The sequence below is a fragment of the Halichoeres trimaculatus genome, unplaced genomic scaffold (assembly GCF_033239565.1).
Source record: "Halichoeres trimaculatus isolate MK-OKI-2021-1 unplaced genomic scaffold, fHalTri1.1 fHalTri1_scaffold_17, whole genome shotgun sequence".
NCBI lineage: Eukaryota > Metazoa > Chordata > Actinopteri > Labriformes > Labridae > Halichoeres > Halichoeres trimaculatus.
Window position 1 is genome coordinate 14,216,175 of NW_027437195.1, and position 23,241 is coordinate 14,239,415.

At 43.5% G+C, this 23,241-nt stretch overlaps 1 protein-coding gene across 2 annotated transcripts; it reads right to left on the minus strand.

Moving 5' to 3' along the window:
* Positions 1 to 5: 5 nt before the first annotated feature.
* btbd7 (BTB (POZ) domain containing 7) lies at positions 6 to 23,098 on the minus strand. Of its 2 annotated transcripts, XM_074691621.1 has the most exons (12): positions 22,749 to 23,098; positions 21,060 to 21,189; positions 14,693 to 14,922; positions 11,515 to 12,657; positions 6,219 to 6,427; positions 5,711 to 5,786; positions 5,105 to 5,265; positions 4,861 to 5,004; positions 4,227 to 4,416; positions 3,950 to 4,128; positions 3,353 to 3,757; positions 6 to 3,220 (listed from the first exon to the last, which is right to left on the minus strand). In XM_074691621.1, exons 3-12 carry the CDS (start codon positions 14,772 to 14,774, stop codon positions 2,453 to 2,455), a joined length of 3,357 nt encoding a protein of 1,118 aa, XP_074547722.1. In that variant the 5' UTR covers positions 14,775 to 14,922; positions 21,060 to 21,189; positions 22,749 to 23,098; the 3' UTR covers positions 6 to 2,452. The 2 variants fall into 2 exon arrangements, with proteins under 2 accessions (XP_074547722.1, XP_074547723.1); XM_074691622.1 differs by lacking the exon at positions 21,060 to 21,189.
* Positions 23,099 to 23,241: the final 143 nt, after the last annotated feature.

The following is a 23,241-nucleotide window of genomic DNA, read 5'->3' on the forward strand; positions in this document are numbered from 1 at the left end:
AAACCAGTTTATTTTGAGGATGCCCAAGTTGACCACTGTTATGCCCCTTTTGATGGGACAGTAGAAAAATAGATTTAGTGAAACTAGATGCAACTTAATATCAATCTACAAACATGTTTTCTATGATACCATACAAGTACAAGGTACCTGTTGAAATTCAACACAAGCAATTACACATTTCAGATGGTTCCATTTCAAAAGGTGCTAAATAACACTATGTACACAAAACGGGCTACATGAGATTTCAAAGAACTTTTTTTTTTTGATGCAGGCTGGTAAGCTGGTAGAAAAGAGCTTGCATAGACATCAAAGTCACTTCTCCAATAAAAGCCCAGCCGCAGGCAGGGGAAGGCACTGACTTCTCTACAGCAAGGAGCAAAACAAGGGTTTTTTATTCAATGGAACATTGTCCTGGAAAATATAACAACTAACCAGTATGAACATAGGGAGGAATCTGGAGTTTTTGCATTTTTTCCCCATGAAGCAACCTAGATGGAAAAATGATTTTTCTGCTTGGCAACTTCATCACTGCTAGGATGAGAGCTAATGTCTTCAGATCCTCTATGTATTCCTGCTACTTAAAGTAAAAGGAAAAGAAGGGGGAAACATGTCTACTAATATGGTACTCCACACCACCTACAACACTGAACACACTGCCATAATGGATAACACACTGGAACAAAATAGATTCTGTGACACAATCATTGTTCTATACCACACATTCTTAGTGAGACCTCATGACATAGACAAGTACACAGTGTTGTCCACTACAGTAAAAACACAAACCTTCAACATCCACTAAAATGTGACTGAAACCGTTAAAAAATTCATCAGAAATTCATGTGGAACTCCTTTCATTATATACAATTTCCATTGGAGATATGAGCCAGCAAACGGCAGCTTTTTCTTTAATAAAAATTCCTTTTGTTCAAATTTTATTTGTTCCTTTTCCCTTCAGCTTTTAGAGCGGTGGCTTCGACAGTGCAATGATACTCATATGTGAGGTTGTGTGCCAACTGTTGGCTGTGACAGGCTTTTGATGTGTACTCTTGAGCTACAGCTGATGCAGTTCTTAACAGTATATAAACCAGTATCGACTCCAACTGTGCATGTCCACAATCCCCCATGAGGAGCAGAGATGTGGGCCTGATGTATATACATGGTTTTAGCATTTGGGTTCAGTGACATCCTCTAACAACCCAAAGAAAGTACAGTGAATGAGTCCATTGTGAGCTGAACAGTCAAATAAGCAATTAAGAGGGGTTTGCGATATGACATCATACGTAATTGAATAAAAGGTAGCTAAAACTGAATATTAAAAGCGCTAATTAAGGCTTCAGATTTGATTACTTGATGCTATTGGATTAAACAGAACAAAAAGGAGCTCTAGCACGCTGACTGCTGCACTCTGTGCCAAAGGCTCATTGATATGTACAAACAGACCTGACTAAAGATGAGTGTACAGTACTGAGATTGTCCAAACACCTGTGAAGTTATCCCTGCTCACAAGCACACGCACACACACACACACACACACACACATCTGTTCCAGCTGATAAAACAACACCCCTGCACTTGATCACTGTGCGTCTGTGACACTTGTGTATTTTTCTCTGTATCTCAGTAAAAAACCTGCACGTGAACATCCTTTTTCCTAAACTCCTGCCTCGAAGCTGGACTCTCAGAGGCTGTTATGTTTGAAGACTGACACAATGATCAGTGTAACAGGAGAATGATGAACACTGATGACCTACTTCCCATCTGATCCAATTCCTGCTTTGTGTGACCAAGACTCAACCTTTTACTCATCGGCACTGCAGATCCACAGCCAAAGTAGTGAAACTAGTCAGGTGGGTTGCTTGCTATAGGCATGCTACAGGAAGAAATGGAAACGTGAATTTACATACCATTTTATCACAAATCTGTTCCCAGACTGGGTGCAACTGAGAGCCTGCAGAGAGAAGTAGAGATTCTCCTTCTGTCATCTCCCCTTTCTGTGCCAAAAACAATCAAAAGCCAACAGAAGCCTTGAATGAAGTCTTTGTGTTAATAACTGAGCTACATTTATTGTTATGACCTCTGCATGCAGGATTCACACAGCACAGAGTTAACCTCCCTCTTTACAATCAAACGATCCCAGCAGAGCCTGAGTCATCCTCTAAAGCAGCAGGACAATACAGGCCTTGCAGAGATCAATTACAGGCGTCAACAATTAACCTACAGCTCTCACTCTTTCCTGGCCCTGGCTGTGTGATGGATAGCACAGTGTGATAGAGGTAGGACAAAAGGACAGAACCTATAAATAGCAACCATCGACCACCCCTCTTCCCTGCTACTCTCAAACACACACACATATGCAGGCACACATTTAGTGCTTTGCTGTCCACTGAGATGGACAGCTACTCATCACGCTTTCCCTTTTCTTAACTCAACCCCTGGTCGTCAGCCGGGGTTAAAGTGCAGATTTCTTATAAGGGTAGTCAGGCTTGCTGGGCGACCTGCGGTCTCTGGTGATCTCCTCGCTGACACTATTCCTGTGAGGCTGCTGGAGGCCTGATGTTTCTCCTGATAGAACCATGTCCTCTGGGGCATCTCTAGGTCCCATGTGCCTCTCCTCATAGCCATCCATGTTCCCGCTAGGAGACCGTAAGTGGCCTAAGCCATGAGTCAGGTCGGTCTCATTTGATCGTCCCCTCTGGACATGTCCCATCCGAGGCTGGGCTCCGGATGGGCTGGCCAGGACCCCGTCATGCCTCTGAGAGGTCATACTGAGGACGTCCAGGCGTAGTGGGTCTGTAGCAGTTCTTCCCTGCGGGTGTCCTTGGGACTTAGAGTCAGACATGTACGGGGGTGGGTAAGCACTGGAGGGGGTGCAGCTGTGGCTGTAAAGGTCCGGTCCAGCAAAGGAGGGCAAGGGATGAGAGGAGGTTGGGGTTGCAGGGCGGCAGGAGAAGTCATACAGGTCAGGGAACTCTGCTTGAGCCTCTAGCTTAGGTTCAGGCGCATGTCTTTTGCATGAGTGGCCATGTCCAGGACCGTGGCCATGGCTGAGGCGGGCAGAGGGGCAGGACCCGTGGGGTAGATGGTGGCCCGCGGGGCCCATTGGGCTGTGAGGGCTCTCCCTGTCCATCTCTGCCATGTGCTGTTCCCTCAGGGACATGACGGAGACACCCAGTGCAATGTCAGGCATGAACTCCCTCATGACAGGCTCCATGGTCATCTGCATCAGACAACAGGCACAGCATGTGTGATTTTACATGTGCAATGAAGTTTCTCCAGATTCCAGGCACAAACCATGCATCCACGTTCTAACAGACAAATAAAAGCACAAGGAAGTAACACCGTCACTCACCGCTTGCCTGTCTGAAAGCAAAGCTCGGCCCATAGCCTGCGTGTTGGTGCAGTCTGGGGGCTGAGGCCGGGGCACAGAGGAGTAGTCTGAGCTGCCATGCTTGGAGGCGGCATGGCGCTGGATCAGGGTGCGGTTGCAGGGGTAGGAGAAGGAGCGGGTTGGGGTAGGCATGGGCACACGAGGTCGCCATGCACCCTTGAGCTGAGCGTGGCTAGGTGTGGCAGGGGGGTGGTAGGGAGGTGGTGGAGGAGGGAGGGGAGGGTGAAAGCCAGCTACTCCTTCCAGCTCTGTGAACATGCTATCCATGGCTGGGCTGCTGTTTACCCGACACCGACCCACCTGGCGTAGAGCCAGAATTGGACTCTCATCTCCGAACCGCTCATCGGGAAAGAACTTGTATGGGTTCTGGAAAGAAGACATGAGTTTGAGAAATGTTTGCTCATCGTGGTCTTAGCAAACTACTACTACTATTTTAAGATGCTTAACAGGATTTAGCTGTGTCTGCAGCATAACTGAGGTCTGAGGTCCTTCCCTGTTAGCAGCCTAGCCTTTGTCATCTCAGCCCTCTCTAACCTCTGGGGACTGCTTTTTACAAACCTGCAGGAGCTCTGTGGCTCCATCTGCCAGACCAAACTCCCTCAGCACCCGGAGCTGCAGCTCATAGCTGACAGTGGCTCCTTCACCACAGTTAAGGGCGTAAGCTCTCTGGACCTGCTCTGAGTGCCTGAGTTCCTGCAGCCGTCGGATCATCTCCTTCACCACAGGCAGCTGAGGCACTAAAGGATGAACAAAGTATGAAAATAAACTTAATGCTGATAATTCTTTGACTTAGATATTTATGTATTAGAATGTATTCCCAGACAAGTGTCCTTACCTGGGATTTCATTTGCCACAACTGATGGAGCTGTGTTGGTGGTGCTCGCCATTTGCTGGTGGCTGATCATGTGACAGCACTGGGGCACAGCGTTGTTCACCATGTAGAGTGTGTCTGGAACGTTGGACATGCGCACTAATCGCAAACGCACCAGGTCCGTCTGCTCTACCATCATTTCATCCAGCACAGACTAAAGACAGGTAGAGGAGAGGTATTGTTAGACTGAAACTTCTACAAAATAAAAGTCTACGTACAACTGAGGGGCACTGAGAGGATTTGCAAACCAGTACCACTCCATCAACACTTTATCTAACAATGCTTCATAAATGTGGTCACACATGGTCACAGGAAGGCCTGTAACTTGTTAGGAAACATGTGTAAATGAGCACAAATTAACATCCAGTCAAGATGATGAAATATTCCAATTAGAGAATACACCTCACAACAACAGTGGAAAAAAAACTTTGTTTCTATGCATGTTTCAGCTTCGAACAAGTCTACAAATTTTCCACAAGGTCCTGAAAGGTTGGCATGTCCTCTCCACACTTCCACTCTCTGTGATGACAGCTAGATAAATCATCCACAGCTCCTTTCTCTGTCTGGAAGCTCCATCAATCAAAAGTGTGAGCCGTACCTTGGCCTCCTCCACATAAGGAGAGAAGAGGCGGGGACGCACATAGATGCCAGCGTTCTTCTGCCGTAACCAGGCATTTGCTTTTCCTCCCTCTGCTGTGGGCAGCATGTCTGAGGGAGGGGTGCTTATCAACCCCCTTTTGAGCTGTGAACATGGTGAAAGTAGAGATCAATACTATGTATTTGAAGATCACATTGCCCACTTTAACACGCACACACACACACACACAGGACAAAGTACTGACCGCGTCAGAGAGGACGTCACTGTTGGGAGGTAAGATGTGCTCAGTTCGGATGAAGGGCAGGAGTGGCGACAGGATCTCCTTTAATTCTTCCACATCCAGGTCTCTCCTCTTCACTCCTCTCTTGTTGACGCTGTGGGCTGTGCCACTCAACAGGTTGGGCTCTGGTTAAAAGAGGACAAGAACAGCCATTAGCAGACTTTTAATGTCATGCATGCTTCCCTGACAATTTATGATGGCATGATTATCCTTTTAATGCTTTTAAAGCAACCCTGCTAGCTATTTTAAACACTTTCCTTGTAAATTCAGCAGAATAAATTAAGATACATGGTGCATTTCCAGCAGTGTGTTTTATGTCTCCTGAAATAGGACGCTTGTCCTCAGAATATGATGACTAATAACCTTAAACTTTAGCCCGACACAGGACTATTTCTGACAAGGCTAGAGCACACAATGACACGGCTGGTCCCAGCCTGCTGACATGGGTAAAGTTTGGCCCCTCCTTGTCATGCTTTTAGATGTATTTTGGAGGTGCCGGATAAGTGGGTAATTTCCTCAGGGCCATTAGGGGGGCTGCTCAAAGGGTAATTATAGAGAGTATTATCTTACCCCTGTCTGCCATCCTCTTAATAAGCTGCTGCTCGCCCCACTTAACAACATACTTGAGAATGTCCTGCTCGCTTGCCTGAAAATGAGACCAGGGTAGAGAAGACAGATAGAGAAATAGGACAGGGAGAAAGAGTGACACAAAATTATTTCTGATTGCATATTGTCAAGAACAGCATTGGGAGCTGCTAAAGAAGGCCAAGGTGTAAAAACAAATGTTCAGAATGTGACAAAGAAAATCAGGCTTACACTTTGTGTGTTTAAATTACATTTCATCTCAGCCATCTGCTACATGTAACACAGCAGCACAGCTGACAGATCAGACTGTATGTGTGTGTACAATGAGAGACCCAGACCATGTTAAAGCAGCTTTACATCTGCGTGTGTTTTCACTGAGAAGCATCTTTGAACAAGTCCGACAGGCATCACTGGAGCTTTCCTCAGAAAATGCATTTTACATATGGGTGGATGTCATTCATTGAGACAACAGATCACAGGTAAAGCCCCTTACCTGTAGGTAGTCAGACTGGATTGCGCTCAGGAGGTGCTCCTTGCTGAGTTCGTAGAGAACGTTTGAGGTGACAACCTGACTGAACTCCTCACACAGGAAGTGCATGGCCTGCCTGTGGACCCACTTGGAGCCATAAGGCTGAGAGCTCCACTTCAGGATGGGGACCAGTGAGTCTAAAGAAAGACTTTCCACAATGATGTCCTCACAACCTGTCAGAAACCAGAGAAAACATTCAACATGTTAAAGTCTACTAAAACCTTTAATGGGCACAACACTTAGTTTAAACTCAAGCATAGACATCAAATCAAGATGAATATAATGCTGTAAAAATAACTGAAATGAGTGAATACAAGAAGTAACTCTGCAGTCTCTGCCAGACCATCAGTGGTTTTGACTTGTATTCACTGACCCAGGGAGTCTACCTCTCGTAGCCCCCACATCCTCCTCGCTGTGTTTCCTAAATCAGAGCACATACCAGAACAGCAGGCAGTGGTTTAACTCTGTAACACACCAACCCACAGAAATGCCTTTGATACCTTGATGTGTTTCAGTTTCAGGCAGCCTCCTCTCAGTCCTGATGTGTAAACACAGCAGTCTATTTTCCAAATGTGTACACACTCCTGTGTGTAATTCATAAATTCATTGAAAAAAAGAGCTAAGAGAGTTATGTACCTGCTGTTTCAGTAATTTGAAACAAGGTTTAAAACTGCTGCAAGCTCTCAAACTTACAACTGTTCTGGGAAAGAGCCACAGATTTACAAGTGAACCCCGTACCATCCACTCAGATTAATATAGAGCTGACAAGGTCACGCCATCAATCCAAAACCCTCAACAAGCCTTAGCACTGATTGCTCTTCATTTCCGCCTCTCTCATCGATACCATTTAATATAGAACGGACATCCACAGAGATAAAGCCAGACTGACTGACGTCCAGTGAGAGCTGCTCGAAACTGAAACACAAGCTTGCCAACTTCCTCATTCCAGGATGTCCTGTCCATCATCTTATAAGCTGGGCCAGTAGCAACGCTCCTCCGGGAGACTCTTATCTTAAACTAGGAGATCTAACCTTCCTCTCCACCCCTGCTCCACCACTTTGAATGCCCTCTTTAGGACACTGGAAACCAGACTTGAGAGAAATGGCTCCAGAGATGCTTTGGAATCTAAAAGCAACTCCTGATAATTTGAGTGTAGATACAGTTAAACAATATGTATGCATATATGATAAGAATAATGATGCACTTTCCCTTTAAGACATCTATACTTGCAGGAAGCAGCAATGAGAGACAGACACTTGCAGCATTTTAAACCACGGGTGGGAATCCTGCAACGCTAAGAAGACAGCTGAAGTTAAAATATTGACCCAGGCTCTTTGCCTTGTTTTATCAGCCATAAACAGACTGAAAGGGTTCTCAACATGTGTGCCTCAGCTTCCACCACTCGTCCCTGCGCTGCCTGTTTTTGCGGCTGTCAGTCTACCACCTTTGCATCTTTGCTCCCTCTTTAAAAGCAGACGCACAGGCACACAAGCACAAAGATGGACGAGTCTCCTCTTGGGACTGGTGGCACAGAAGAGCAAACAGCTCTCCTCTGTACTGGCCCATTAGAATTCACAGTGACAGCCAGTCCTTTAAAGTGCCGCACTTTTATTATGAGCTGGAGATTAGAATCAGCATTATTCCTAATACTAACCCCCTCCTCTCCTCTCCACGGGTGGTACGCCACATTCACTGGGGCTTAGCTGACTGACAAGAACATCAACACAGCGGCAGGAACACCAACCGCCAGCTCCACTTAATACTAACTTTCCACGACATATGCATTTTGTCCTGCTGTTATTATTTGGATCTTTGTTGTTTACGGAGCACACAGTCTCCAAAGCCACTTAAAACATCAACTGCACTCTATGGCCTGTAAACAAGGCTGTGGATGTAAATTATGTCTCTAAGACTTCGGTCAACACACTCCAAACACAAAATAGAGCACCGGTCAGTCTGCGAGCATGGAGGGAGAGGAAGAACTTCAGGGTAGACACTGAAACCACACCAGCTGGCTATCATCTCAGTGGTGCACTTGAAAAATTAATAAGGCTTTTAATATTGGCTGCTGTTTGAGTGAGATGGGGTCATAAAGGGATACGCATCTTGATAATTAAGCAGGGGGAATGACAGAGAGCTCAAATGCTCGATAAAAACCTCCACAGGCCAAAACTTCATGCAGGGGGGTGCCAGTCAAGAAGCACAACAGGGGGAAGACGGTGTGACAGATGAGGGGGTTATCTCCATATGAAACCCCTGATATAAGCCTCTTTACTGCCTCCAAAAGAGACAGCAGATACTGAAATCTCCAGTGAAGGGATAAACTCAGATTTCTAATTTCCTAATCAACCCATGCCTGGATGCTGTGACACTTGAGGCTGTGGAAGATTTCTTAATTCATACCAGCAAAAAAACGAAACAGAAGAAAGATCTTCAAACAGGAAACAACATGAAGTCGCAAAATAGATGGAATAAAATGACATCAGTCCAACCTCAACCATCTCACCACATTCCACGATGAGGTTTCATGGGAACTGATTAGAGCGGCACAGCACAGTGGAAGAGGCAGGAGAGGGGATAAAAATACCCTGGAGAAGGGGCTTGTGGAGAGGGGGGGATGGGAAGGAAGAGGAGGTGATGGTGTGTGGGGATGACACTATTTGCCTGCTTGGCTTAAGCTGCCACAATGACCCTGGGAGTGACACTGGAGCTGGAAGGCTGGAGACGGTGTCTAACCAGTTGTGTGCATGCTGATAGGGCACGGTGCAACTCAGATCACCTCCCATACTCAAACTGGGATTGAACCTTTGCCTTTAAATCAATACAGTCGTTCAGAAGCTGCCTACAACTAATTGTGTGTTTTGGAAGGATTTAAAACACAAGTATGTTAGCTTCTGCAGAGTGTATTGTGTCCAGGAATTGTTGTGCATATACCTTCCCCTCAGGATACATGTTGCTTTGTTTACTTTTAAGCAATCTCATCCCAACACATTGAAATTTGCATGATTCACTAAATTTGTGTCAACACTGGTGCTCCATTTTCTTCTGGATGCCTGATCTTTTAAGTTGAAGTAACAAAAATATGAAGTTTTATAAATCCGTGTTTCAGTGAAGCATGCACAGAGGCTAAGCACGTTGTGTTTCTGCAGCAGACTCAGAGAATGTGGTGCAGCAACGAGCACAAAGTGAGTCCCAGGAGGACTTTAACGGTAACTTCAACAGCTTCAAAGAAGATTTGAAATCTGTACAAAAGATGGATGCATTTTAAATGCTATAAATGTCGTTTTCACTTTCTGTTTTAAAGTTTGAGGAAATGAATTAAGGTTTATTCAACTCTGCGGCTAATGCTGTGAAATTCAAAGCTTTGGGTGCATCTCATATCACCAATTTAATATTTCAAAACTAACTCAGATCACATGGCTTTATGAAACACAAGATAGTAACAGAATATGCTTCCAGCTATGAGTCATTCACCCTATCTGGGTTCCCACAGTCATTAGAGACAGGCCAAATGAGGTTGTTTTTATGTGCATTTGACATAGACTACTTTAAATACTGCACATTACAAGGTCATTTAGATTGAAGAGGAGGTTTGTTTGGGGGTGTTTGGAAACTGGACAGCTCTGAGACACGTCACTCTGGAAGAGGAGAGAGTGATAAAGTGACTGGCATGGTTGAATCGTGACTGTAATGTCAGGCATGTTACTGGGGTCATCATGAAACAGTGGCAGGAGTTGTCATGACATGGGAGTAAAGATAGAGCAGTGAGGAAGAAGACGGCAGCGACGAGTTGTGAACAGAAGTTCAGATGTGCTGCATGTATCAGACTGTAAACTGTCTGCCCCTTCAGACAAACGCTGCAGCCTGTAACAAACTGTGGCTGTCACCTGAAGCTCCATCATCTTTCACAGTCAGCCAATCTGTTACACACCACTGATCTTTACAGCCACACAGACTGTATGCTGATCTATGCATATTTTAGTTATAAAGTCGGTGGATTACCAACATAGGCGTATATTTATGTTTGAGCCACATTATATAAATGAATAGAAAGAGACATATTTATGCTGACCTGGGTCTGGCAGAGGCATATAAAAAAGTCCAGCCAGTTACTAAATCACAGTTAAATTACTTAATCCAAGAAAACTGACAGTCAAGCTTCACATAACAACTTTTTTATCAACGGTATAGGCAATTAAAATCCAAGACAACATTGGTGTTTAGGTTTGAACAGTAAGAGATAACTAGAGATAGACCGATTATCAGCCGGGCAGATTATCCGTAACCTTGCAGAGCAGACGGACCAGACTGATTCAGTTTCTGAACTCCTGCAGGTCCATCTTGTCAGGCTCCAATGACCAACGATTTCACTTGGCTAAATTCTAACCGGCCCAATCAGGGAAGAGAGGTGGGAGCTGTGGGAGCAGACGTGACGTCAGCAGACTTTCGTACTTGTCAGCGTTCCTTTGATTCTTAAGTTAAATTTATAAAAACGGAAGCTGTCGTCTAACGCCTTTTTCACAGCTGTTTCTCGTGATTCAGTAGTTGTTCATCTATTGTTTCTCAGAAGCATCGGCTCACATAAGCTACGTCATACGGCGGCTTGATGTGGATTGGTCCGTGGTGAGTTGGTTAATCAGAACAGTCGTCCAATCACCAGCTGCAGATTTTTTAAAAGTCCTGCCTCTGAAAACAAATTGGAAGAGCTGCTACCCAGATGAACTTGTGAAATAATTCCGTTGCGGATATATGAAACTGTTTGTCTGGCATGTCAGGTTAGATTATCAGTGCTGATATTTAGCATTTAAGGCATATCAGTATCTGCCTTTTTTTGTAATACAGCAGCCAAGAAATTAAATTCAAGACCGTGTTATTTTGGCTCCAATACAGCAGTGCCTCTCTGTCTGCAGTCACTGCTCTGTTCCTACCATTGTCCCACCCACAGCACCACCTGATTGGTGACACACAGATCCAATTTTTAGAAAACTTGACTCACTGTAGAAAACTTTAGGGAGCTATTTTTTTATTCTTATACTTCATTTTTTTTTAAATTAATGAAAACACACATAATACATCAGACAGAAGTCATCCTGAGGGCTGGGTTTTAAGAAAAAGTACTGTCATGCGCAAACTGCGAAGTCAATCCGATAACAGGGCTTCACATTGAGTGAAGACTGTCCCCACACATGCTATTATCTTTGTGCACACACAACTGATCAAATATTTATGTGCATTGTTAACATGCCAGTTTATGACCTACCTTGAGCTAACATACTGAACTCCAAGAACAGGGCGATGTGGTAGAGCTCCATTGCCTCCTCAGTCCTTGTGCTAGCTCCACGCCCCCCAGACACCAGGGCCTGCACCTCCCCAAGACTTCCAGCTGAGGGACTTCCTCGCAGCACCAGCCCAAGCTCCACCGCATCTGTGTACATGCAGTGGAGAATAACCTGCACGTATTTTCGAGGGATAATGGATTCATCCAAAACTATGCGAGTGGGTGTCTGCAATGTGCGCTCAGTCATTTCTTCTCCTGTGCGAATGCGCCTCTGCAAAAGGTTCCTAAAGAAAGGAGAACGTGCTGAGAGGATAGCTTTATGAGCCCTGAGGTCCTCATCTGGTGTCCCAGGGACACCACTGCCTCCTGAGCTCCCTGTTGACGCTGCAGCCACGGCTCCTCTCTCATTGCAGCTCTCTATCATCTCAGAGTCTGAAGAGAAGCTGAGCAAAGCATCATAGTAACACATGAAGTCAAACAAGCCCTTCATATCGGCCTCCAGGGAGTTGGGTGTACCAAACTCCTCACTGAGTTGCACAAGTACATCCACATTTTGCAGCCTGCTGTCCTCTGCTCCTCCCACCCCGAACTCTCCGGTGTACAGGTAGTGAAGCAGGGCAGAGAACATGGGCACATCAATGCCTGCTGTCTCGATGTCCATAAGAACCTCTGCTCCAAAGCCGGGCGATGAAGAAAGCAGAGTCTTAAAGAAAGGGCAGCGGGTAGCCAGGATGGCCCGGTGAGCTGGGAAGCAGGTACCTTGGAAGATGAGGTCCACATCAGTGCAGTACTTATGCTGATAAAGTGCAGCCAGATCCCGCGCCAAGCTTGGCGCCTCAGCACGTGCCAGGCTGGCCTGGAAGCTCAGCTCTTTGAGGGCTGCTGTGCCCTCGTATTCCTCTACCAAGGCGTTTGTGTCCCGGACGTCCCACCCAGATAAAAGCTCTCGCATCTGCCGCGCATGGTCTGCTGAGCGGCTGGACTTCCTCCTTTTGATAAATCTTCGTTTGAGGGTTGCCAGTCCAAGGCTCTTCTTCTTCCTGTCAGTGGGCCGCTCATGGCCGTGCTCCAGGCTGTACAGCTTAGACTCCCAGCCATATCCCTGCTGAGAGTAGGATGATGTCCCTACAAAACAACAGGGCATGGGTTAACTTAATTATAAAACACTTATCTTTACATATACAGGATACAATTGGTGTTACTTTTCAATTCAGAATCTCAGTAAGTTTTAACTTGAGAATCTTGCCACTGTTTCAGGACAACCCCGGTAACATCTTCATATGACTGAATCCAAATTGTAACCCCACCGAAACTACAGTATGATCTAGTATATGAGCAGAGGTCTTGCAGCAGCACTAGCCCCCGCTCACACATCCAGCTATGTACCCTCCCGCTGCCTCCCAAAATTACAGACAATGATTTGACGAAGTTCAAATTTCTGAGTGCTGAATTAATGGCCAAACAACAGTCTCCCTGTCCTGTATTTAGTATGTCTTATAAAGAACTTCAAAGCAGAATATTTAGGTTAAATTCAAACCTTGTACGGACTACATGAAAAAGGCTATTCTTTTCATAACCACACAATCAGTTCACTCTTGATGGCAGACTCGTAGAAACACAATCTGTCCCTTGCACCCCTGTGGTGTAGCCAGCTCTGTTAAGCCAAGCAAACACAAGCCTGACCCAGCTACCAAAGCATTTGGATCCAGCTCAGCAGAGGAAAAATAACAACCAGAAGTCCTTATCCATTATTTGATGGCATTGATGCAGACCAAAATATGCCTCTTCATACACTACGAACCACTGTTGTGCTTTATACTCCTCAGTGAACTTTGGTCTATTCCCATACAAGAGTCCAATCAATTACAGTAAATAGCAGTTATCATTGGCTTGAGAGACAAGGCTTGCATGTCAGAGGAAGCCCTGCCAAGGAGATCCTCTTCGCCTGCCCTTCTCTCAGCATCCATCACTGTGACCCAAATAGTAATCATTCTAACACTGAATCATCTACAGCTCGAGCCAAACAACCAAGCAGCTACAGAGCTGTGAGGAAACCTCTGAGGTCTGTGGGAAAACAAGGATAATTTGTCTCCTTTTACAATACTCTAACTTTAAAGATTAAGTCTACAGAAGGCTTAGAGGCAATGTCATTTTGAAAGTGAAATAAAACATGATTCATTCTGAGGACAGATTTATTTGATGTCTAACGCTGTTCCCAAACCCTATGGAAATGAAGGCTGCTTTAAGAAGCACAAGCCTCATGACTCCACAGGCTGATAATTTAGGGCTATTAACACAAATTCCAAACACCCCCATGACAGACTTTTTATCTCTAAAAACCATAAACATTGCTTGAATACAAGCATAGAGTGTGAGTTCATATGCTTTAACACACATGAATTAACATAACGCGTATTTTAGATTGATTTTTAGTTCACACAGACACAAACTACCAGGCAGCCAGAGATATTCTTGCAACATGAAATGAAAGTAGAGCAAAAGGGAAAAGGTCTCTGACTACCTGTGAAATCATTCAGTAGCAAATCGTAACCACCTGATAAACAGCCTATAGCAGGACACAGGAATAAAAATCATCACTGCAGATTAGCTACCATCCTGTCTGATAGCCGGCAGCTTTATCCTAATAATCCTAATAACATCACAACACAACAACATGGTGACAACAAAGCTAAATGATACAAGACTGTTGGGATTCTACAGTTTATGGTTTAATCAAAATCTATTCAGACTCAGATTTCTTTACGATGCGCCTCTTTGTATGAAATAAAGCATCCATATGGTAGAAAAGAGAGGCTGCCGTGTGCTTTTGATGCATTTGTGCCCATTGTATGAGTGAGTAGAGCAGCTCAAGAGCCCTCATGAACACACACTTTCCCCCTTTGCCCTATCAGTTGTTGTGGAAGCAGGTTAATATGATATAGAGAGTAAAGCAATGCCAGATCTCTACGGTGTGACTTGTTGCAGAGCTGCATCGTGCCAGTTTGGGTTCAGGAGTGCTGTTTTACCACTTAACTTCAGTTAAGAGGAGAGAGTAAATCATATTTTACAGTCAACCCCTGACAGAGATTGTAACTCATAACTAAAAACACTGGCAAACAACCACTGCACCATTAATCAAACCACAGATAAAAACACCCACCTATAAACGTCTGCTGTGCCTGTGAATTACCCCCAATACGTGGGGAGCATGAGTGTGGATAGCTGGATCCATTGGCACCCATCCTCACTTCTCTTCACTTGCTAGTTGGGGGTCCCCCCTCTTGCTGAGTCATTCTGCTCAGACAACCTATTCCTCTCAGTCCTTGGTCTTTTTGGTCAGGCGCGGATCCTCTGAAGCGTCCTCAGAGCCTCGGGCCCAGCCTGCTGTGCCTGGAGGAAGCAAGATGAAAGGACAGAAAGAGCAGACGGTGAGAGGGATGCTATTGAGTCAAAGCACGATGAATTTTTTCAAATACTGCCGAGTGATATCACACAGAGATTTCAACATGACAATCCAGGTCCCTGTCCACAATAATAAATGATTGTCAGGGTTTAAGAAGCAGGCGTCATTATCCATCCCACAACTTCTGCCATGGTGGTACTTGAGAAATCATAAATCAAATACTTATATTATATTTCTTTGATACAAATGTTGGAAGCTATGTCTGAGGCATTCAAACACTGAATCTAGGTCTGTATCTATAATCTGCATGGAGGCTAACAAAAGTTTCCTCTGCTCGACCCTCAGGAAGCACTGACCGACAGTCAACAACAAATCTTAAGCAGATGCACAGTGATAATCGAGAGGAGGGGCAGTTGTACACTACACTCAGCTTTGCCCATGCTAAGTATTTGTAGTGCTTTATCATTTGTAGCCTCAAAATTATGTAGGATGTTAATATACAATTTGAGTGTTTATAAAAATTTACAGTTTATAATTATACTGCACATCTCTAACCAAGGGCCTATCAACTCGAATACAGCAGCTTGCTTTTACATTCCCTTCAAATTTTGATTGAAGCATCACAACGCTTAAAAATGATAGTAAAAATTTGATCGCAAAAAAAGCATCAAAAAGCTAGTTTTCCAACCTCCTAGGCTGTTGATACAGCTTTTGCTCTGCCCTCTTTGGTTGGATTCTTTTACAATGCACAAGGCAGTTTTAAAACAATGTGAGAACTTACATGATCATTTTTTTTTTGTGTAGCAAAAGGTTGACATTATTTCTGTTCATAACGGAATATTCTAATCAGTATTGGAAGCAGTGCTGACCATTAAACAGACTTTTAATGTCAGTGCCCCACTTGATACACAACGCTGCTTGAAACTAAAGCTGAAACGATTCCTCGAATGATTCGAGGTACTCGATTACAAAAAATACTCGAGTAATTTTCTTCGCCTCGAGGAATCGTTTAATTTTTAAAAAGATCAAAGAGTGGTATTTCAAATAGAGCTGAGGCCATATTAAGAGAGTTTTCAGACTCCTCAAGCTACCTCTTACCCTATACAAAATAGCAACTAGCAACAAATCTAGCTTCTTTTCTGGAGTTTGGAGACTAATGGGTCATTCTACAAAACGGGTGCCATTTGGGTCCGCAACATTTGATGAGATGTACAAGGCACAAAAAATGTGTCAAAAACAAATTTTGGAGCTACCAAAGCAAGTGCTCTTACTGACATGCTGTATCAGAAAATTCTATTTCTTAAAGAGAAACATTTTCATTTTGAAAAATAACTGCTCTTTAACTAAACAAAAATGTATTTTATCCAGTTACTCGATTAATCGATGGGATTTTCAGTAGAATACTCGAATACTAAAATATTCGATAGCTGCAGCCCTAGTTGAAACACAATGATTTGTCACAGGAACACCATCTCATTTAATGCTATCTGTCTGCACAATCAGCATGTGAACAAGTGCCAAACCAAATGAAGCCCTGAGTTTATAGGCAATGCCAAACACCCAATGTACATCAGATGAAGCCCCGACCTTCCTCGTGTTTTCATCAGATCATTGAGGTTAAACAGTCAATTAACTGGTGTCAGCAGAGAAAGCTGGCACAATGGCAAAGGAAAGAGAGAAGAGTGAGGGTTGCCAGTCCAAGGCTCTTCTACTTCAGCTATGATGCTGTTTACGAAGACCTTGTCATAAAAGCAGCAGCATTTCTGCTGTTTTGACACAAGAGGGAAAACATGTTAGAGAGCAAAATGCTTTGAGAAAATGTGGGGGCCCAGTTAGCTCAGGGGGACTTAGCCTGGGAACCAAGGGGGTCACTGGTTCAAGCTGGGACTCATGCAGATAGGGTCCTGTGCATATGTGTGTATCACTGTTTTGGTTTGTGTGTGTGTGTTTATGTACATGACTCAACACTGGAGGGAAAAAATTGAATTCTCCTCAAGGGATTAATCTCCTTCCTAAAAGCAAGATGATTCAGGAGCTCTATAGAGAATGTGCATACTTAAATATTTGTTTATGAGTCTTATCTCAATTCCCATCTTGATATCGAACAATGTTACAACACATGTAAAATCGGGAACTGTTTTGCAGCCCTACGTCCCATCCCAGCTTGTTTTTGCATCACAAAGCTCTTTATCACAGAAGGCTTCCTAAAGGTTCCCTGCAGGAAAGACACAGATGTAAATATTATAATTAGCAGTGGCTGATTTCTATTTAGCTGCATTAGTTTCAGACACCTAATATTGTGCATGCTATCAAACTGTCAGGGACACTGTGCTGCCAGAGAGGAGTCATTAATGTTATCAGTAACACCTGCCCTTTTCCTGCCATGACAAGTCAGAATGACTCCTGGAGAAAATTCCTGACATTTTTTGATATCCTTAAAGGGGACATATCATGCTTGTTTCTCCTTTTCACTTTGCCAGACCAGTATGCCTGTGAAGCATTTCTGCCCTCAGTACAAGTCATTTAGTTCCTTCATTGCCCCACAATAGCGTTCTCAATATCCTCATTTTAGGCCATTCTGAAGATCTCGTTGAAACGCTCCGTTTCGAGAATGACCTCCAGTAACCTCGCAACGTCACAGCCCTTTGTGCTCTGATTGGTCAGTTCTATCAGAGGGGCGGAGGGGGTAGAGCCAGGGGGCGCTTTTTGCAGCATGGCAGTATTTACAAAATCGCCACATTGAATGGAGCAGACTGAGCGAGTTTGCTGTTTGCCAAAACTTCACCGTAAGGCATTGATAGCACTAATTAAATGGCAGAGTGTAGGATACGTCCTTTTGTATTGGACCCTGAGTCAGACCCGGACGGTTCTGCAGCTCAGGAGGAAGAAAATCCACCTCGACACAGATCATCTCAGGATGCTTCAGTGTGGTGAGTCAAACCAGTACCGTAAAATGTATAGTTTATACGTTTATACTCGGCTCTTGGTGGGTGTATCCCTCGGTGGCGGTTGAGTGACTAACTGACATCACAGAGGAGGAGCTGCTTTATCAGATTACTCCAATAAAAAGAGAGGATCCTCGTGTCGTCACGATGTTGGAAATCTCGCGGCCAAATGTCAATGACCTATTTTCAGAGGCATCAAATCTCATTCTAGGATATCAGAAAAAATACAATATCTCATTTTTTTGAAAATTCAGGGGGTGAAAGGTCTTGTTTTCAAATTTATTATATTATATGTAAGTACTAAATCAGGGATCAGCATGATATGTTCCCTTTAATGCAGGACTGTGATCATGTTATGCACCTTAATGTGATGCTGATACTACAGAACAAGCAATTGGAATATTAGGTCAATGGTTTAAATGGTTTGGTCATACACCAATATTATAGCAGAAAAGGTTGTAACAGAGGTTAGTTGCTTTAGACAGCTTCTCTAACAGACAAGAGTCTTGAGAAACTTTCCTCCTCTTCTCTTTGAACTGTCACTGGCTCTAACAATCAAACAAAAACAGGACACTACATGAACTAAGCAGTTACACTTTATTATCAGGCTAAAAAACACAAACTGAGTATATCTGTTGTACTGCTAGCAGCAATTAGATTCAAGATAAAAAATTAACTGATCATCAGAGGGGCAATAACTAGATTTTGTGTAACCCTGCATCTGCCTTTTTATGTTTAAGATGCATATATTAAAGAGACTTGAAAATGATGGTCTCGTTGTTGTTGTGGACCTTTGCATGACTTCAAAAAGAAGAATGTGCTCTCCACTCGATGAAAGAGCAGGCAGAGAACTTTGGAGTGAAGGGATATCCGTTTTATCTTAGCCTGCACGTTTTTTTTCTGCTTACCATACTAATAAATCACAGTGTCTGCCCCTGTAGAGCAGAACTCCACAGTCTCCCAAGGGTTCAATGGAAAACCACAGCCTCTTACTCCACCAACACACACAAAAACTCACCAAGCAGCCACACTGGAGCTCTCCAATAAAAATGTTGGCTGATCTTTATTTCATTAGACTGCTTTAAATAAGCCCCATCTTCACAGGGAATTCATTTGGACAAAATTAGAAGTTGAATTTGAATATGTAGGAGTGAGGAGGAAGCCCTTGAGATATATACTGTCTTGTTTACAAAAGAAGGTGTAGGGGGTGGAAGAGAGAGGGGGGACCTCAAAGGAACACAGCAAAGGCAGAAAATAAACAAAGCAGCCAACACATCAATCGAACACCACGCTGACTTTCAGCTAAGCAGGCAGACTCACAGCGTTAACTCATTCAAATGAGTGAACCAAATTTAACTTCAGCTGCAGTGCAGAATTCTAAAAGCATAATTTAGGCCAGCCATTTCCCAGAGACCTGACTCAAACTGTTCAATAAGAGGCATCTCCACCATAATCTCTCTGATGCTGCAAATTAAGACACTTTTCCGCAGTTTAGGCTGAAACAGTGAGCTGCTCTGTTGTGCTCAGGCTGGGAGCAGAGGAGGGCAGTGCCACAGACGAGAGGGGAGGGAGGGGGGCAGACGCCGGCCGAGCTGGACTACATGTCCCTAATGAGAGGTGACAGGAGACACTCCCTGCCCCCCACCTATCTCTGCCTGCAAACAAACACATACACACACAAAACACACACACGCACGCAGACATATGCGTTCTTTCTAGTGATTCACCTTGCCTCAATCATTGAGTTCATTTCCTTTTATTCCAAAAGCCCTTTGCAGAGGTTTAAAAGAGTGAACCCCCAGCCTCCCACTGAACATTACCATACAAAAATGCCTGGCACAAGAGCGAGACCGATGTATTATTCAAATGACAGTCAAGGCACTTTATCAATCATTTATGTGGATTTCCTCATCAGGGCGGGAGAAAAAGGGAAGCCAGGAGGTATTTAGGTTTCCTTCACTGTTAATGACCTCAAATTTCAGCAGCATGTTATTTTTTAGATGCAGATTTTTCGCCGGTCGCCTCCCTTTTAACAAAGCTCTGCTAATGAAACACACTCACAGTTAACGCTTTGAATCAAAGTGACAGCTATAATGAAGCTTCATCAGCATGACAAGATTTCAACTATCAAAAGTGATGTGAAGAATTTCATGGGCAGTGTAGCAGATGATTGAGAAATTTCTATTTCTTGCTTTTCTGATGACTGTAGGACAGTTTGAGAATACTAAGACGTGAACGACTTTGCTAGGTTTGTACAAAAGAACCAAAGAGCTATGTTCTCCAACTGTCCCCTTTCAAATCTTGATTAAATCACCATCTTTTGATAATTATCTTAGTTGAGCTCATTGACACAGTTCTTGATCTTCCAGAGAGTAGTCAGTGAGACAGTTTCAGTCAGGCCTGAATCAGGGGTGCAACTCCCAACTACTCTTACGTGTCCTCAATTAGTGAAGTACAGTATATAGCCCAACATGGGGGGCATAAAACTTTCAACTGAAAAAACTTTAAGTTAGGTAAAACATAATAGAAAATCACAGTAAAACCTTATAAAGTGAACTCCATAAGTATTAAAGCTCAAATTCACCACTCCTTAGTACAACTTAAACTGAGAAGTTGTAAAAGTGTTGTTTTCAGATTAAATCCTGTCACAGTATTTCCAAAAGAACTGTGGGTTATTTTCTTAAATCTAATACAAAGAAAAGAAAGAAAAGGTCCTGGACCTCTGTAAATATAAAATTAAAATACTAATTAAGTCAAACAATGCCATAATATGATTTTAAAGTCCAGGAGAAGATGTTCACCATTAAGATTTGCTCTAATAAAAACTGTGCAACTGCCCGAGGGCAGAGCTGGCCATAACTTACTTTGCCAACCGAGCTGGACAAAAATACTGCGTCAGACAGTAATTATAGACTGTTTGACTCTTTAGATATCTGATACAATCAGGGCCATCCAAAAGGGTCATAATACGCAATGCAAAGGTTTGCAGAAACCAGAGTGACCTCTACAGTGTTGATATATCTGCACACATCCCATAGCATTAGGTTAACACAAAACATAGACTGCAGATGTAGGAAAAAAAGAGGAGAAGTAACTCCCTCTGTCATAAAAACAATGTCATATTTGCACTAAAATGAAAGCTGAAGAGACAAAATTCAGTGGCAGAGCAGAGTGCTTACCTCTGCAGTGTTTTTTGCCAGCCGGGTCAATCAGTGTAACAGTTAATCAGGCCATTGGACTGATTACAGACTCTGCCAGGGGAGCTACAGGAAGCTACAGGAATCAGAACAGGCTGGAAACAGCAACACACTGAAATGACAGAGACAGACAGAGGAAACAAAAGTCCCCACATTGATGACTCATGGTGTGCAGCCTCTGGATTAGCCTGTGTCAACCAACAATAAGAACCACAGTGCTGCATATTTGGCATTTCATGGACCAAATTGTTGGATGGTTGTCATTTTTTACTCTGGGGGTAATACAGATGCACAAAAGGTGGATGTTGCCAATAATACGTCATGTGCATTGTAATGTTTTGTTCTCTACCTTAAATGACAATATGAGGATGCCTCCAGTTACAAAGACTAAACAGGAAACTGAATGGGTCAGCTTGCAATACAGCACTTACTGAACAGGGCCATGTTCTTTAGAAAGAAATGTTAAGTGTGCACACTGGTGACAATACAAACACAGCCTGGCAGTCAAACTCCAGAGAATGAAGGGCAGCCCAGAAAACAATAAGAGCTTATTTTAAGTGAGTTGTCAATGCTCCTTGTTGAGATGTCTGAGTGGCCATGGTAAACAGAAGTCAGGCCAAAGTCCAGCTCATTCAGGGACTCTGTGACAAGCACATGCAAGCTCACAGCCTTTCATGACAGTCATCTGGGCATGTAACTCCAATAATTGCATGTCATTACACATCTCTGGGGCACTGGCTGACACAAGAATTTAACCTGGTAAAATGACAATGCTGCAGAAGTCAACAAATGCAATGTTTAATGTTAAGACAATTTTAGAGGAGAAAAACAATCTTATATCTAAACTTCTGATGTGACCACAGGATTATCACTATGTGAGTGTGGCTCTTCACCACTAAAATATATGATGGCACACACTTTAATCATAGATATTGCTGCAAAATTCCATGAAATAGCAAAGCAAAGCAAAATATTCTTTGGGTTGGTAATTCAATAAATTTAAACTCAAGAGAAAGGGGATTTTATAGATTCTATCTGCAGGTTTCAGACATAATATCAGTGTTGGAAATGATTACATGTAAATGATAAACCACTAAACCCTCATCAACAAGTAGGTTATAGATGCAATAGATGACAGGCCAAAGTGTTGCCATTGCCCAACCTATAAACAACTATCTGACACAGGGGCAATAAACACTAACATGTAGGTTGATCTCCAAAGTGGAGATGCATTCACACCAAGAACTTTTCTATTGATCAAGACAAACCAAAACAAAAACAGTTCGTCCCCTCTGTAACCCGTGCATAAAGAAATCATCATTTGCAGTGGCTTTGTTAGCCTTATGTTAACGCGGAGCTATTGTTGCTCTTTGGGCTACTGGTGGGCTATCTCCACCCAGCGGAAGCCCTGGTTAAAAGTGCTTCTGAGAGCAAAAACCAAGCGGATTGTTTGTCATAGCTGATAAAATTGGGAAGTAGTGTTCAAATATTAAACGACTGCCTAGCAAGGGGAGTCGTATTCCGTACAGCCCTGTAATTAGTAGCATATCCTGAGAGGCTAGGGTAAGCTACCTCTGCTGTGTCGCTTTGACTTTACCCCTCGGAAAGAGCATTTTACTTCGAGCAAGATGCGAGGCAACTGTTGAAAAGAGAGCGGTCAGGCGTAGTTACCATGAAGTGCAGAGCGTCGAGGGCATTATTTTTCTTCGTATCTCCTCGTAGTTTGGGCAGTACTCCGAACCAAGTTGTCCCTGGCTGAGAGAGAAAAAATGCAGCTCAACACCTTCTTTTTCCAACTCTGCTCATTACGCACGGCTCGACGTCAGCGTCCACATTTGAACCCTAAATTGCAATTATTTTCACTTGCATCGACTTTCCGGCGAATTTCTAGCATTAACTTAGAGCACAAACTACACCTTAAACGTTTTTATTCTCGGTACGGTTCGGTTTTTCCCCGTAGTACCACAACGCCTTGTTGGGTGGTTGTTATGGCCTATCCCAACGCAACCCGTTCACAGCTTGACAGATTTTGGAGCGTTACTTCCGGTTAAAACTTTCAGATTAAGGCATTGGAATTTTTAATTTGCATTACATGGACAACAAATGTTAAATAAATGATCGCACTAAAATTTTGGAGCCTATCCAACACACTTGTTGTGTTTTT